General features: G+C 39.3%; 1 protein-coding gene across 2 annotated transcripts in view; it reads left to right on the top strand.

Moving 5' to 3' along the window:
• Positions 1 to 576: 576 nt before the first annotated feature.
• adcyap1r1b (adenylate cyclase activating polypeptide 1b (pituitary) receptor type I) overlaps positions 577 to 15,424 on the top strand; it is a 32,665-nt gene continuing 17,817 nt past the window's right edge. For both annotated transcript variants that reach the window (XM_072388948.1, XM_072388949.1), the window contains exons 1-2: positions 577 to 906; positions 14,298 to 14,435. In XM_072388948.1, coding sequence (XP_072245049.1) covers positions 904 to 906; positions 14,298 to 14,435 — 141 coding nt within the window. In that variant the 5' untranslated portion in view covers positions 577 to 903. The remainder of the gene's footprint in view (positions 907 to 14,297; positions 14,436 to 15,424) is intronic.

A 15,424-nucleotide genomic window follows, 5' to 3' on the forward strand; every position in this document is an offset into this window, starting at 1 on the left:
CAATGCTGCCCATTAGCAGAAAAAAAGAGAAATTTCTCTGTCAGTATATGAGTGGATGGATTAATTTCCAAAAAGACAGATTCATAAACGTCTGTGAGACCAAGTTCTAAAGGTTGAAACTATCAGTTGTTTAATTATTGAACAACCACAATATGCAGTATGTAAGAGTTTTAAACCCCATAACAGAAAATGCGGCCTTTATCAGAACAGGTGTTCTCCTGCAACACATTTTCTTTTTTTGTCCTCCAGGGATTCAATAAAAAGATTAAGACCACTCTCCATGGTCCTGATCACTTTTGTTTGAATCTGATGAGCCTTCATGACGACCTTGGGAGCACACACGCACGCACGCACACGCACACACACACACACACACACACACACACACACACAGTTCCACCACATCACACCCATATCATCCTGTCTGTTGAATCTGGTGAGGCTTGATTATTTAACACAACCCGTTTATGTTTCCATTTATCTTGCAAGATTGGATTTGTCCCCCATTGCGCGCATGTGTGGAATTGCTTGTGTGTGGATGAGAGAAAGAGAGACAGTGAGTGGAGGAGAGGGGGCTAGTTGAAATGCATAGCGCATTCTTGCGCGGAGGGCGAAGCGATCAGCCATCCGCAGGGCAGAGGAATTGCTCGAATTAATCACAACTGAACCCTTTCCTCGCACGAGAGCGAAAATCTTATTTGACATCTTAATTCTTTGCGCATAAAGCAAAATCACTGCATTCTTCCAACTGTGAAGTCAGAAAGAAAGCAATCTGCATTCTGACTGGAAGTTGTGTCACCGGCAGATCGTGAACCTTCACAGCCCCGCGAGGGTTGGTTTGTCTCCAGCGACGTGCGCTCAGGAGCCGAAGCGCAGGACTTTCATTTGGAGTGTGGCAATAAAATGGTAAGATTTGACATAAACGGATGAATTGGGATGTTTTTTATCCCGAATCAAGCACAACGTTTCAATGTTAAGACATAGAAGGATGCGTGAGGGCTCGTGTAAAAGAGGAAAATGGAAATGAGCTTGTCGGGATCTTGCAGCAAGTGTCGGCTAATCTGAGTAAGGAGGTTTCTTTCAATCGCCTTCAGTGTGCAGTTTAGCACTGAATGTGAGGAAGGAGGTTTTTTCTTTTTTCTTAAATTGTAAACTGTAATTGATAATTACATAAGCATCCTTTCAAACATATCGACTAATAGATCTGTACTCCATAAGCATGATGAATGTGTTTAAGCCGTTATGGACTCAAAATTGAGTTAATAGCAGCTTTACTTTAAAATGGTTTTCACTGCATAGAAATCTCTCAGAATACACTGTATGTTTCCTTAAATCTATGTGTCATTCAGTCATACATGCATTGATTCAGCCGCATATCCACTTACATGCCTGCAGGAATTCTGGGACTGAACAACAATCTATTCACTTTAACATGGAAACTGATGTAGTGCTTTGTTCAGGATATATGAAATTCAGCCCTTTGCATGCAAAGTATATGTCACCTTGTAATGCATTCTGATTTCACTGAATCCCAATTGCAGCTTTTTCTTTTCTTCTTGATGTATGTGGATAATTGGGGAGGATTCATGCAGCACTTTAAGTCACTGCCATCCTCATCATCTCCTCTCTCTACCACAGGGTTTTCTATCAGTGCTCCTTGCTGGACATTTAGCTGAAACAGTAAAACGTGTGTGTGGGTGTAGTCCAGCATGTTTGTGACAGCCTGCATCCTTATGGTTTGATTACACTGATGAAAATGTTGCTGAGATATTTGTTTACATTTCTGAATGCTCGGCTTCAGCCTCATTCATAAAGAGCGATGAATGAGGTGCATATCCGCCCTGAAACCTCATTCAAGGCCAGACAGGTGCTAATAGTGCGGTTTTGCAAAAAAACGGTCCGTGGACTCACAATCCTAAACCTGTGGGAACTGTTTAAACATGCGAATGGGTTTATCCCAAAAGACAACATGTTTGAGCTCTTTTTTGTTTAAATTTACAGTTCACATCTGGTTCAGTGCATCAGTGAAAACCACAGAATCCTGTTTAGATTTGCTTGACTTATGGCAGACAAACATATCCACGATATATCAGTAGGTTGTTGAAGTTAAAACCCTGGACAAAAGATTTGTAGAATAAATACTCAGCTAAGGAAGAAAGACCTTTCTGTCTCCCAGATCTGATGTTGCTGACATTTAAATGAACCAATTACTCTCCCGTTGGCTTGCCTGACCAGCAGAGGAGAAGCAGAAAGTAAAGGAGGACGAGAGGACATTAGTCGTTTGGTCCAATCTCAGCATGTCAACCTTGTAACACACCCATTATCATGCATGCAGAGTGTCAGTTAGTCATATCAAGGAGATTGAGTTCTGGATGCAAAAGACTGCAAAAAGCAAAAGATGATACTTGTGTTTAGCCCTCAGTTTAAAATTTGTTGCCATATTACCTAAGTGCATATTGTATATACCCAGTTATGACTCATTCCAATGTTGATATTCTAAATGTATTCTCCATAATTTTGTACTTGGTGTGGTGGTTAGCACCATCACCTCACAGCAAGAAGGTTCCAGGTTCGATTCCCAGCTGGGGCCTTTTCTGTGTGGAGTCCCCCCCCCCGCAACCTTAAATTGGATTAAGCGGGTATAGAAAATGGATGGATGGATGAATAATTTAGTTAATTTATTACTGCAAGCAGTAACTTGCAAAATGATCCAAAAAATGTGAAAACCTCTGTCCATCTGGGAACTTTATTTTTCTGTCATGCCTGAGAAAGTTTTGCTGCCTCACTGTTGCAGTTATAGCTCTGATGGAAACATAACTATGGCCTGTCTAATTGGTTTGGTAAAGACCATTAAATGAAGTAAATGCATGAATTTACTGGGCCATACGCCAGCTCAATCTTTAACCTCTAATCCAATGGGGGAAGTTCATATAAGAGGGCATCACTGATGCAGGTTTCTTCTTCCACTGTATTCATCCCAACATCATCTTGCTACACCACATAAACTTAAAGCAGAGTTCCATGCTTATGGCCCAGCAAAAGGGACAAAATTCAGAGGCTATATCCTCAGTGAACCCAGCTGCTGCTCTGCTCAGTAATAAGCAAGCACTGGCAACTGATGGGAAATTAGAAGGCAACATTCACAGGTGGAAATCATACATAAGTTACCGCCACAGCTGGTCACCAGCTCACTGACACCACCAACCCACTGCATGGGACTGATTAATCAGCCGATGTTCTCTGTTCTCAAATCAGCCAACAATAATCTGGGACCGTGGCCGTATTCAGACCTTTATGGTAGATTAAAACAGGACAGAGTAAACAGGAATTAGGCCATTTTTTCTTCTCATTTTTAGACATTAGAAGGGAAATTTGTAATTACTGTAGTTTAATAAATCCTGTGACTATTATCTCATCAGTCTTATTTTCATGTACTTTATCTGTTACTTAGTATACTTTAAATTGTAACCCTAATTTGAAAAGTCATCTCAGGGCACTTTACACTAAGTCAATCCAATAATCCCTTTGAGAAAGCATTCAATGACAGTTTGAAAGCTGTTTCCTTTCATACTTAAAAAATTTGTTGTAAAAATTACAAAATGGCGTCTTTAAAAGCACTATCGTCCAACATCTGGAGGGCTCGTGTGCAGAGTTTGCCCATGTATCCGCATGTATTCTCTTCTCTCTGAGTTCTCTGGCTTTCTTCCACTGTCCAAAAACATGTACGTTAGGTTAGCTGGGGGTTCTGAATTGATTGTAGGAGTGAGTGGCAGCTTACATGGTTGTTTGTTAGGTTTGTCTCTGTGATGAACTGGGGACCCATCCAGGGTGTATCCTGCCTCTCACCCAGTGGCAGCCCCCCCCGTGGCCCTGAATTGAATTAAGCGGATGGAGGTCTGTTTGGATGGAAGTCGCTAACCCTGCACTCTGTGCTGTTGCAACGCTTTTACCATAAAGTGTGTAACATGATGGGACTACAGGTTGAACATAAGCTGACATTTCAGTGATACCTCATGCTTTTCAGCTACTTGTCACTGGCCAGATGATTTGCTGGCTTTGGGCAACAATACAACTTCTGCTTGTTTCTCAGGGATCAGATTTTTACCGCTCGTTAGAGGAAAATAGTCTCTTGCGATTGCTGTTTATTTAATGAAAATAGAATAACGTGTTCCTCAGTAAGGTCAGGGATTAGTTTAACAGTTGTGGTTTCTCTGTAGGTGTCTGTATGGCCAGAAGTTTTCTGGTCTTATTGTGGCTTGTCAGTGTAGTTGCAAAGTAGAGATCCAGAGGGTCGTGGCCTGTTGCGAAGCTAGAATAGGGACAGTGTACATTTAGGGGTAGTACATACTCGCATCCCTGATTAATCGGTCGAAATACAGTTTGATCCAGAGCAGGCAGTCAGCTCTGGAGATGCTGTGTCGAGCTTCACGATGCAGCCATGCAGCAGACGAATGTGTCTCCTTGCTCACTGGGTCATGTAGGAAATCAGAGCAGTCAGGGGCTGAAAGGCATCCTGAGCTCATCTCTGTCACATCGCCCTGCTTCTGCTTCATCTCTGTGTCACACCTGCTCTGCTTACCCTACAAGTCCCCTGTCGTCCGTTTCTTTTTGCATTTGTGTTTTTGTCCCCATAAATTTATCAGTTGCAGTGTAGGTGAGCATATTCACTGTTAATTGTACTTATTATTACGTAATATGTTTTATATACCGATGTAAAGATAGCAGTGTTATAAAAAGCAATGCAATGCTGATGTTGATTCAATACTCATTTAATTATGGCCTTTAGCAAACACCCATTCCAGTCGCACCAGGTGCTCACAGACTAAATGTCAGAGGTGAGGCCATACATTAGTAAATTCACAGATTGTGCAGACATGATTTTAGGAACATAGATTGAATTAAATGCTAAATATTAAATGTTTACTTTAAAATATACAAAAAATGGGAAGTTGACCAGTTTTATGAATGAAACTAGAGTACAATAATGTAAGTACTTGTACCATCTCAGGTTTTTTTCTGTGCTTACAATTAAATAATTTGACTGCTTAAATCACAAAGAGTTTAGTTTATGATCGCAGGTGCTGTTGTGGATAATGATTTTTCTGAGGATATGAAAGTAAACACAGAGTCAAACAAGTTGGCCATGAAATTATTTTTATTCAGGCCAATCAGTGGTCATACAGCGGTGACTTCAGTTTTTTTAGTGTTGAAGGAACAAAGGATTTTCAGTGAAGCTACCGTTAGCTCCTAAATCAATAGCCCAACAAGGATTTCTCCCATTAAGGCAACATTAAGTCACTAGAATGTGGTTCAGGAGGTAGAATCAGAAGGTTAAGAGATTGATCCCCTGTCCAGACGTAGAAGTGCAAAATACAGATTCCTGCAAATTTCCTTGCGGACTGGTTGAATATGGCTTTTAGTGTCAACTTTACATGGTCACCAAGTCTAGAAAAACTTAAAAATGCAACTTGAAAATAATAATTTTACACCTTTATCAATAAATCAAAGTAAAAAGAAACAAAGCTCACTGATGGTTCCCCATTCGTTAGTCTTAAAGTTTCTCATCTGGAGTGTACAGTGGAGCATTATAACATGGGAAATAACAGTGGTTTTCTCATCTTTGTGCCTTTTATTGACTATTTTACAGACTTCAAGTATTGGAAAAGGATTTTTAGGCCAGTAAGTGTCCCTTGAAAGTTGCAGTAACCCAGTTTGGTCTTTATGACAGAATTCTTCCACAGACCTGCACTTTTCCTGGAGACTTTGCCCTACCTTAACATTGAAGCCTGCTGCAGCTGTTAAGAGCTGACAAAATGTACTGACCAGTTTACTATTACACAGCAAAGCACAAAAGATCTGTTGTCAAGCTTCAGTATTCCACAGAATCAGAAAGAATCGGGTATCTGCAGAAAATGTCATCATCGTATTGTGGTGTTTTATCAGTTCAAATTACAGTATGTTAACTTTGCTGACAATATGTGTTTGATGTATAGTTAAAACTCATCCATACTTATTCAAATGAATTATTTAATGATCAAAACATCCTCCTACTTGTTGATAATTCTCTTTGATGTTGTCACTGCGTCGTGGAACATGCATCGTGCATAATTTGGGACCATCCAAGTCCTTTACTGTGCACCCAGTAAGTTGGATGTTGGATGATCCAACCGTGAGCCACAGCCAGACTTACTCAAAACTCTCAGCGCCTGAACATTCATTGAGTTGCTTTTGATGCCCGCTGCATCCTTTACAGAAGGCTGGAGCCTATCCCAGCTTCTTCCAGGCGAGAGAGCACACCCTGGACAAGTTGTCAGTCCATCACAGGGCCAACAAAGAGACAACCAACCACACTCATGCTCTGATTCATCAATCAACTTTAAATGCATGTTTTAACCATGCATGCACAGGGAAAACATGCAAAAAGCAGAATTTCTAACCAGGAACATTCTTGCATTGTTTTGTGAAGTAACCACTAACCACAACTGAGAGATGTAGATGTCTTTGGGCCTTGATTCTCATTGAAATTTGCACAAACGACTGACTTATCGGGCTCATTCTGTAAAGTTAGAAAACACCCGTGAATTGTGCTTGATGTCGAGCAAAAATAATGATTTCAACATTTGTGACAAAAGGCAACTTTGTCAGTAGGTGGTTTACACCAAATTAATTTGTTCCAAATTCTCTGACTTTTCAACTTAATCCAAACCAGAATTGAAACGGAGAGACCTCCCTCTGACTTTAATATGAAACAAGCAGCACAAACAAACCAGCAATATGAACTGAAATCGTGCAAATCTGAATGGTTCACAATAAATGTATCTTTAGATCTAAATGGCTACAAAACAGTGAAATGTTATATCTGAAGTTTTTTAGCTGGTAGTTGCTTCAGAAACCCAAATATGAATATATGCTGAAATTATCCATTGAAAGAGCACCTTTCTAAATATAACTTTGATATACATCTTTTACCAGTTCTATTGTTAAAAATACATAAAACAAAATAATCAAACCATGCTTTGAATCTTTGTTATTTAAGAAAATGTATTTAATTCCTGGTCATCTGTGAAGGGACCGTGGCTTCTTTAATGGCTCCTGGTTGTCTCTTGGGATGCTGTCTGTTATTTTAACTTTATTTTTGCATCAAAGTTTCTTCGCCTCAGACTCGTGATGGCACGGTTCCCAAATGAATTGTGGGAAAAAAAATCAGACATAATGGGAGTGAGAAACCAGGCCAGTTTTCATATTCTTCTTCTCTCCTCCTCTTTCTCTGAAATATGTGCGGCTTGCTTTCCCCTCCCAAAATAATGAAGACTAAGTCATGTCTGTGTATATTAATTCCTCCCAAAAATCTAAGGCTAAATATAGAATTTAGGCACTTACAGTGATATTTAGTGGGACTTAGACAGTCCGGAGCTGGATTAATCATCAGATGAATAATGTAGAAGCACAGAGAAGATTTAACTGGGAAAGAGAAGCAGAAAGCTCCCTCTGGATGACGGTTAAAAAGAGAAGAAGAGGCTTTGTAAGTGGGTCTGTGTGCTTCTACTCTCCATGCTACAACAGCTGTCAGCGCCTGACCAGAATGTGTCCCGAGGGACCAAACTGCTCCCACTTAAAACAGAAGTGGTTCAACACTTTCTTTCCTGCCTCTTCCCTTCATCCCCGTCTTTCTTATTCTGTTTAATGATGCGCCTTATCGCTGACTTTTCAAAGCGCTCCTCTCAGCGGGGCGGCAGTGTTACAGGTGGCTGATCATTCCTCCCCACTTCTTTTTTTCCTGCTTATTCCTGAGAGAAATTATTCATCTTCTTCTGAGTGGAATCATCTCTCTTATCACAAACACTCACCGAGGTTCTCAACTTTTTCACCTCCCCTGTTCATCCTCCCTTCATTGAATTGTTATTCCAGCCCAGTCTCATGGAAAAATATGAAACTTTCTACTGCAGATGAGGACAAAATAATTTTTTTTCCTCCTGGTTTAATTAACTTAGCACCTTCCAGAGTTATGTATTTCAGTTGGACTTGTGGTTTACGTGTCAAGCACTTTTTGTGAGTTTAGCGCAGGGTTTGTGACGTTAACATAGTCTTTTTTTAACACAGGCCATGATGTTTGGCTGACCTCAATCAAGTCATTTGTATATATGTCTTAAGTAATTAGTTCCTTTGAGATGTTATGGCATGTAGCTCCATCATCCAATCATTTCAACCTCCAATGTGAACGACATTTTGATAGGTGGAACACTTTGGTGCTCTATGGAGCTATTAAGCTAAAAACTGCTAAAATACAGTCTGTGGACATGAGTCATAGATGAAGTTTTCGTGACTATGGTTGGACTGGGTTGGTTATCCATAAACCTGAAGCCATGTTCAAAATGTGAGCGCGTCTAGTTTGGTGGGTGAACGTGCCTGTGTGTGTTTTTTTTAATGAAGTAAGGGATTTTTAGGTGGAGCATCAAACACTCCATACTCTCAGGCTGACTGTGTTGAATATGAAAGCCTCTGAGACTCATTAAACCACTGATTACAGCTCGGGAGGATGGTCGTGAGCAGCTGCTGAGCTAAGATACACATGCACAAAAATATACTCTAACGTTGAGATTTTCTTTTAAAGCAACATTTGAGAACTTTGTGCATCTGACTCCTTTTCAAATACCCTGACCTTTGTTTTGCCTGAAACTCCAGGGGCTGAGATACCGCAGTTCATGACTTTGGAGTCCAGCCCTGCACCACACTGTTTCGCTTTATGGTCATTTGACATTATTTTGGGCTTTCGATGACATCTTTGTGACCTATTCAACATGACAAAAGTTCATTTTTTGAGCTGTACAAGTGCAGGACACACAAATAATTTAGTTCTCATGACAGTGATGTTTTATCCCTCATCTGTAGGGCAAAAATAACAAAAAAATTGCCAAATTTTCTAGTCTTTAAATCTAAGTACAACTATATTTGTGTTTTTATTCAGGGCTGATTTGGTTAGTTTTTAAAACTGTTCATGTCAGCTTTCGGTCGAATGCCTGAACAGACGTGTGCTGAAGGCTGAAGGCTTTACCGAATAGGGTGTGATTGATCTTAACTGTTTACAGATAAGATTTATTGGCACATACATCAATGGCTGCTGACAGACAGTTGCGGTGCAGTTTCCTCAGGGTGTTTCCAATCCAACATCAACATTTTTATGTACATTTTGTGAGCTGTGCTGTGGAAAACGTTCGCAAAATGGTAAAAAATGTTTTTAACTCTTGAATAAATGTGCTTCAGGGGGATGGAAACATCTTCTTGATTAGATTCCAAAGGAGGCAACATTTAACTCACATGACTCATTGCATGAATGATCGATTGTTTCTGCTTCTAAAGAAGAAATCTTGCCTAAACATGCTGTAATCTACCCAAGTTGACCTCTCCATAAGGCCGAGGTTATGTATCGGTTTCCGACCACAACTCACTGCCATCTTTTAACAACAACATTCAACCTGATTTATTTATTCCTATTTGTTTCCGCAGCATTAGCTGTTATCCTCATGCCAAGTGTGCCTGGGACAACCTGCCATAGCAGTGACTTTTCTTGTGTTATAATTAGGTTTATTAATTCTTTTTTCCACTCCGTACTGCGTCCTGAACCTGTATCTGGGTCCTCTTTCACACACAACTGTGGCAAAAAGCCATTAGAAGAAAAGCATTTGAGTGTATGCATTATCTGCATTTGATGAATTACCAACAGCTTGTTTAGAGTGGGAAGTGTTGTGAGTTTCAGAGAACCGAGAACTGTGTTGGAGTACGTTCATGTGAGCATCTTTTTGTTTAAATCATGTATAACTGAAAGATCGAATCTTGACATCCAGTTTTGCATCTGCAGTTTTGTTGCTGTTCGTAAGACATATCGGCCAAAAATTCAATTTTAAATCATCGCCTCTTGCATAGTTTCACAGTTATTTTTTCTTTTCGACATACAAGAGCCTCTGTACATGGTTACATTGAAGTGATACAACCGTTATGTTGTTGAAAAGGAAAGTGCACAGCTTTCAGTTCTAAGTCTTTATGGTATCATGACATAATAGAATATCATCTGTGTAAATTACATGCCCCCGAGTGCAGGTTGTGTTATCAACATTCAATCTTTTTTTTTCAGCTGAATGCAAAGATGATGTAACAGGTAACATAAAAACATCTCTGATCACAGACCATGTTAGATCTGACACGTGATATCATGGATTTTTTTTCCAAAGCTGAATGTATTACAGTCACATTTAAGGACTGATTGTAAAAGATTGTCAGTCAGACCTGACTGGACAGACAGAGGAGGTGAATAGTCAGAATGTGTCCTGATTTTGTTGATGCGCACCCCTGCACCTCTGCGGTATCCTTGAAATGTTAAGTTTCCAACCTCATGGGGGGTTTCATGTCACATTTGTCTTGTTTTGCATGTTCTTGTCGCCAAACGGTTGCAGCAAACTGTGTTTTTGTTGGTTTGAAACATGGTATTTTCCACATTTTTATGGCCTCTCCAATACTACAGATATGTTAGCTTTTGTTTTGTTATATCTTTATTTGTTTTATGTGAGTGTTTCCCTGCTTGGACTCAAGCAAAATGCATCTGGGACACTGTAATTAGCTGTATGTCTGTAATTAGCTAATTAATTTATAGTAAAAGATAGTAGTTTTCCAGTGTTTCCAATAATATAAATTTTTTTATTGTATGTTTACTTTCATGAAGGTCAAACGTTTACTATTTTTTTCCAAAAAAGAAACATTATCAAATCGAAGGGAATCTATTTACAGTAGAAGGAGCAGAAGGAGGTTCCAGGTCCACGTGGTCCACTTCAGATCCAAACTCAGCAGCTCTCTCAGCTGTTGCCCTTGACAACGCTTGCTGCTGGCATGGTTTTGGTGGAGTAGGAATGCCAAGCTGCCAAGTTCTCCCTGTGGGACGAGGCCAGAGAGCCCTTGGCTTTGTTCATGCAAACACTCCCAGCCTGCAGCTTCACGCTGCAACCACCAGGACTCAGGCATTCATGCACATGGACTTTTAAAAATGAAAAAATTCCAACATTTGAAGAAAAACAGGATATTTGTGAACTTTTCACTTGTGACAGTGACATGAAGTCATTGATGTTCTCTTGTTCAACTTGTTATTCAGATGATGGTCACTAACCAGATTTAACAAGCTAAAATTAAGTCACTTTTGACTTTTTATTGGATATTAATATTATCACTTACTACTTACATAATAATTTGCTTCCTTCCAATCAACTGTTTTATATTTTACAAAAGTTATAGATGCTATTTGTAGTAAAAAAAAGTTGTACTAACCATTTTATGTAGACAGAATGCGAATGAAAGCTCATCTTAGACTGAACACAACAACTAAACAGCTACAGAAGATTCATAAGTACAGAAAGGAACCCTTAAAATGTTCATCAGAAGAGTTAAACAAACTCAGAGTTTTAAACTTCCAGTCCTGTCATCAATCAACGTAGTTACGCAATAGTTCATGTTACACATGTCCTTGGACTTGACTTTCTATTTGAGATGTAAGGACTCACAGGAAAACAGCTAAGACACAGGAGAACAGTCTCGTTGCATTTCACTATCACAGAAATATGTATTTGTGAGCTTAGGGGAGGTCAGGTTTGGCATTAAAAGCTATTTGGTTATTTTCCATGTCTTTTCAACAGGGCCAGATGTTCTGGACTGTACAAAAGTCTTGAGCTACCCCTCATTTCTTTCTATATTTTAAGGAAATTGGGAAATAGTTGTACTGATTGATTAATACACGTGGAAACCTAAATGTAAATAAAGTATATAAGGCAAAAAAATTTGATTGTAAAATAAAAAATCTTAAAAGTGAATATCTGGTCTGAGCTCCTTTATCCTCCAACACAGCCTGAACCCTCTGAGACAAGCTTTCTGTCATTTCTTTAAGGAGTCTTCAGGAATAGTTCTCCAGGCTTCTTGAAGGACATCCCAAAGCTCTTCTTTGGATGTGGGCTGCCTTTTGTTCCGTTCTCTGTCAGATGATCCCACACTGCTTCAATAATGTTGAGGTCCGGGCTCTGGGGAGGATTCATCCCTCCATAAGACCTGTTGCCACTGATTTTCAGTCCACTTCTTGTGTCATTTGGCATAGCTCAGCCTTTTCTCCCTGTTTCCCTTCCTTAAGAATGGCTTCTTGACAGCCACCCTTCCATGGAGACCATTTCTGATGAGGCTTGGGCCAACAGTAGATGGATCAGCTGAAGGTCCAGATGCATCTCTCAGGTCCTGTCAGGTCTTTGCTGGATTTTTTCCTCTTTCTTAAGGACATCACTTTCAGATCCTGTTCATCTGCTTTAGATAGTTTTTTAGGCCTGACACTTCTTCTTTTGTCCTCCACTTGTCCAGTTTCCTCAAATGTTTTAAGGACACACTGCACACCATGCTGAGATATGCCAAGTTTTCAGCTAATAGCTCTTTGGGAATCACCTTGTTGCTGCAGAAATCCTATTTTATGTCTGTCAAACTGTTTTATCTTTGCTGTTTTTCATAGATACAACTAAAGAAATGGGAACAAATGATGTGTCTTTGTGACAGGCTGCTAGTTTCTAAAGATCCAATTTAAAGTGGCTTCTTTGCTAAGTTGTCTGTTATGTGTCGACACAACACTGGTTCATCCCTTCAGTTAGGAGCCTTTTTTTCTGCTGGAATGATTCATAGGTCAAAAACAGATTCCTCTGAAAATGGTCAGGTACAAGGACTGGACTGAAAATGAGTGAAAAAGCAGAAAATGTCCAAAGACAAACTTTGAAAGACCTTCAGAAAACCTGGGGAACTATTGCTCAAGACCACTTTAAAAGATTAGAAGAAAGTCTGGCTGCTTGAAAGAAAATATAAAGAAATGAGTGCTGGATCAGTCTTTTACACAGTACTACGACACATGTAATGCATCATGTTTGCAATAATTTATAAAATGTATTGTTTTTTATTTTTCATGAACATAAGGACAAAAAAGAATGCACATTTTACAGTATTTTTGTACTTTGCCTTTATTTTGTCTGTTAAAATGACACCAGACTGCACCAGCACATTATTAAGCCACATTAACAATCTCTGAATTTATCCTGCTGTAAGACAGTTATGATGCTAATGAGGCTTGACTTTGGTGTGACCGTGCAGTAGAAATGCTCATGTTTGTAGCTTGATGTGGTGATACCACCAGAGCACTTTTGTTGCTAGATTTAACACATTTTCACACCACCCTCGCAACGTTTTTTTCATAAAGCACAGAGCAACAAATTTAGCTACTTTTAAAATTTGTTTGGAAACTTTTAAAAAGTGAACAAGTGAACAAAAAACACAGTCTGTCTTCCCAGCTGCTAAAGTGCATTGTGAGTTACATCAGAGTTATATGGTGACGGCTCAGCTCAATCGAGAGGCAGACAGTCACAGGCTGTAGCAGCAAGGATTGTTGGCTGACTGCTGCAGCAGCAGTTGCATGCATTTGATGAGACAAACAATGGACTTGGGTTTTTTTTTGGTCAAATGATTAAAAAAAACATTTATTTCAGAGTATAATTGTTTGGTTAGAAAGTCACGCACAGTAGCATTACCCGCCTGAAAAGGGTTGAGCCTCCTTTAATGATGCGACATGCTAATGCACTCACTCACTGCAGATGAAAACCAAGCTAGTCTTGCAAAAGGTTTTCAACATTTGATCGAAAGACATATATGTATTTCTCCGCTTGTTTGCTAAATTTACTTGATACATTTAAACAGTTCAACAAACAAAGTTAAACCCAAAAAAACGTGACGATAAACAAATGAATCTAAATGAACAAATTTCAAAAATAAATTTTTAGCAGGTCAATGTGAGTCATGTCATTGTGTAATCTACATAATGTTTTATGTAATTAAGCAATGACTACATCATGCAATGACATCACAACTTCATTTCGCAACTTTTAGCAACAAATAGCAGCAACATCCCATTAAAATGAAAATAAAACACTGGTGGGAGTGCACAAATCCTTCCTTCAAAAATTTGAAAAAAGCTTCAAATTTGATCTGCTTAAGGATGTTTTGACAAAAGCAATCCACAGTTTCATCATAAACATCCATTGTTTCCTTTAGGCAGATTCCGAGAAACACTGAGTTTGAAAAGAAAAGTGCTTTCTCGTCTGGATTTGCTCTTCGGAGATTTATACAAACACTTAAAAAGAGCTGATGCAGTGGGAAAGAAACTCTGCAAAGTGATGTATGTGTATGGCCGGATGAGACGTGATAAAAACATTCCTCTCTCTGACTGTCCCACACTCTTTCAGATGAGTTGGCATCCTGCTGCGTTTGCCTGTTCAGCTGTAAGAGCTCAGTGTTTCGAGCGACTACCGACGAAGAAGAACAAAATGTCTGCCGCTACCATCAGCCCGCTGACCCTCACCCTGCTCTTCCTTTTGCCTTTGGTGAGTATTTTTTCTCTTTTTTTAATGTACTCTTCACATCACTACAAACGTAAACCCAAAATATAGTGAAGATTAGTGTTGATGAGATTTAGTGGTCAGTGTCTTACAGCATGGACCAGAGAGAACATGGTCGCCATTAAGTCATCACATATGGAGCAAAGGATGAAGCTGGAGATTTGAAGATGATCAGACAAAATATGTTTCTATGACGCCTATTTAGGGAATGCATCAGACATGTTACTGTACTTGGTTTGAGTCAAAAAGTCTGGCTCAATGATGGGTAGTCTGTCTCATATTCAGGAAAATACTTGTGAAATGGGGACGATCTCTTCTACAGTTGTAGGAAAATTTGTGAATGATGCTATATTTCAAGGCACTTCTGCCTCAGCTTGGTTCCAGACACCAGATTACCAGCTCGTCTCTTATAAACAGTCTGTGGTACACCATGTGGATCTTTAGTCTATCAGTAATGCTTGACTGAATACAAAAAAAAAAGAGATAAAAGAGTTAATGTTATTCTTTTTTTTACACTTTTGTATGGTGAGTGTACGGAACACTGTTAGGACTTTCCTACACTTATATTGTGAGGGTAATTGTTAAATTTGAAGATGCTAGTTACATAGGAACTACTTTTTCTCTGTAGCTTGTACCTCAAGCTATCAAAGTCAAACTAAAGGAAAAAAATAATACTTCAGCACACTTAAGCAAACTCTGTGATAAGTGCTTAAAATCATAGAAAACGTGTTTCTTAGAAACTTGATTGTTATTTTTCCTCTTGTGGGGAGCTCTCATGGCATCCATCTTAAGTTAGTCATTGTTATAACGTGTCTGCCTTTGGTTTCTGTGTGTGGTTGTGTTTGGATTGTCCACTTGCTCACTCACTCAACCACAAACAGTTTCAGACAATACTTGGATGTAACGCGACATAATTATGCAGCAGATGTTTGTAATCACTCGTGTCTCCTTAAAAATGCCAGAACATCTGCATC

The sequence above is a fragment of the Leuresthes tenuis genome, unplaced genomic scaffold (assembly GCF_036924035.1).
Source record: "Leuresthes tenuis unplaced genomic scaffold, fLeuTen1.0.hap1 SCAF_7, whole genome shotgun sequence".
In the NCBI taxonomy this organism is placed as follows: domain Eukaryota; kingdom Metazoa; phylum Chordata; class Actinopteri; order Atheriniformes; family Atherinopsidae; genus Leuresthes; species Leuresthes tenuis.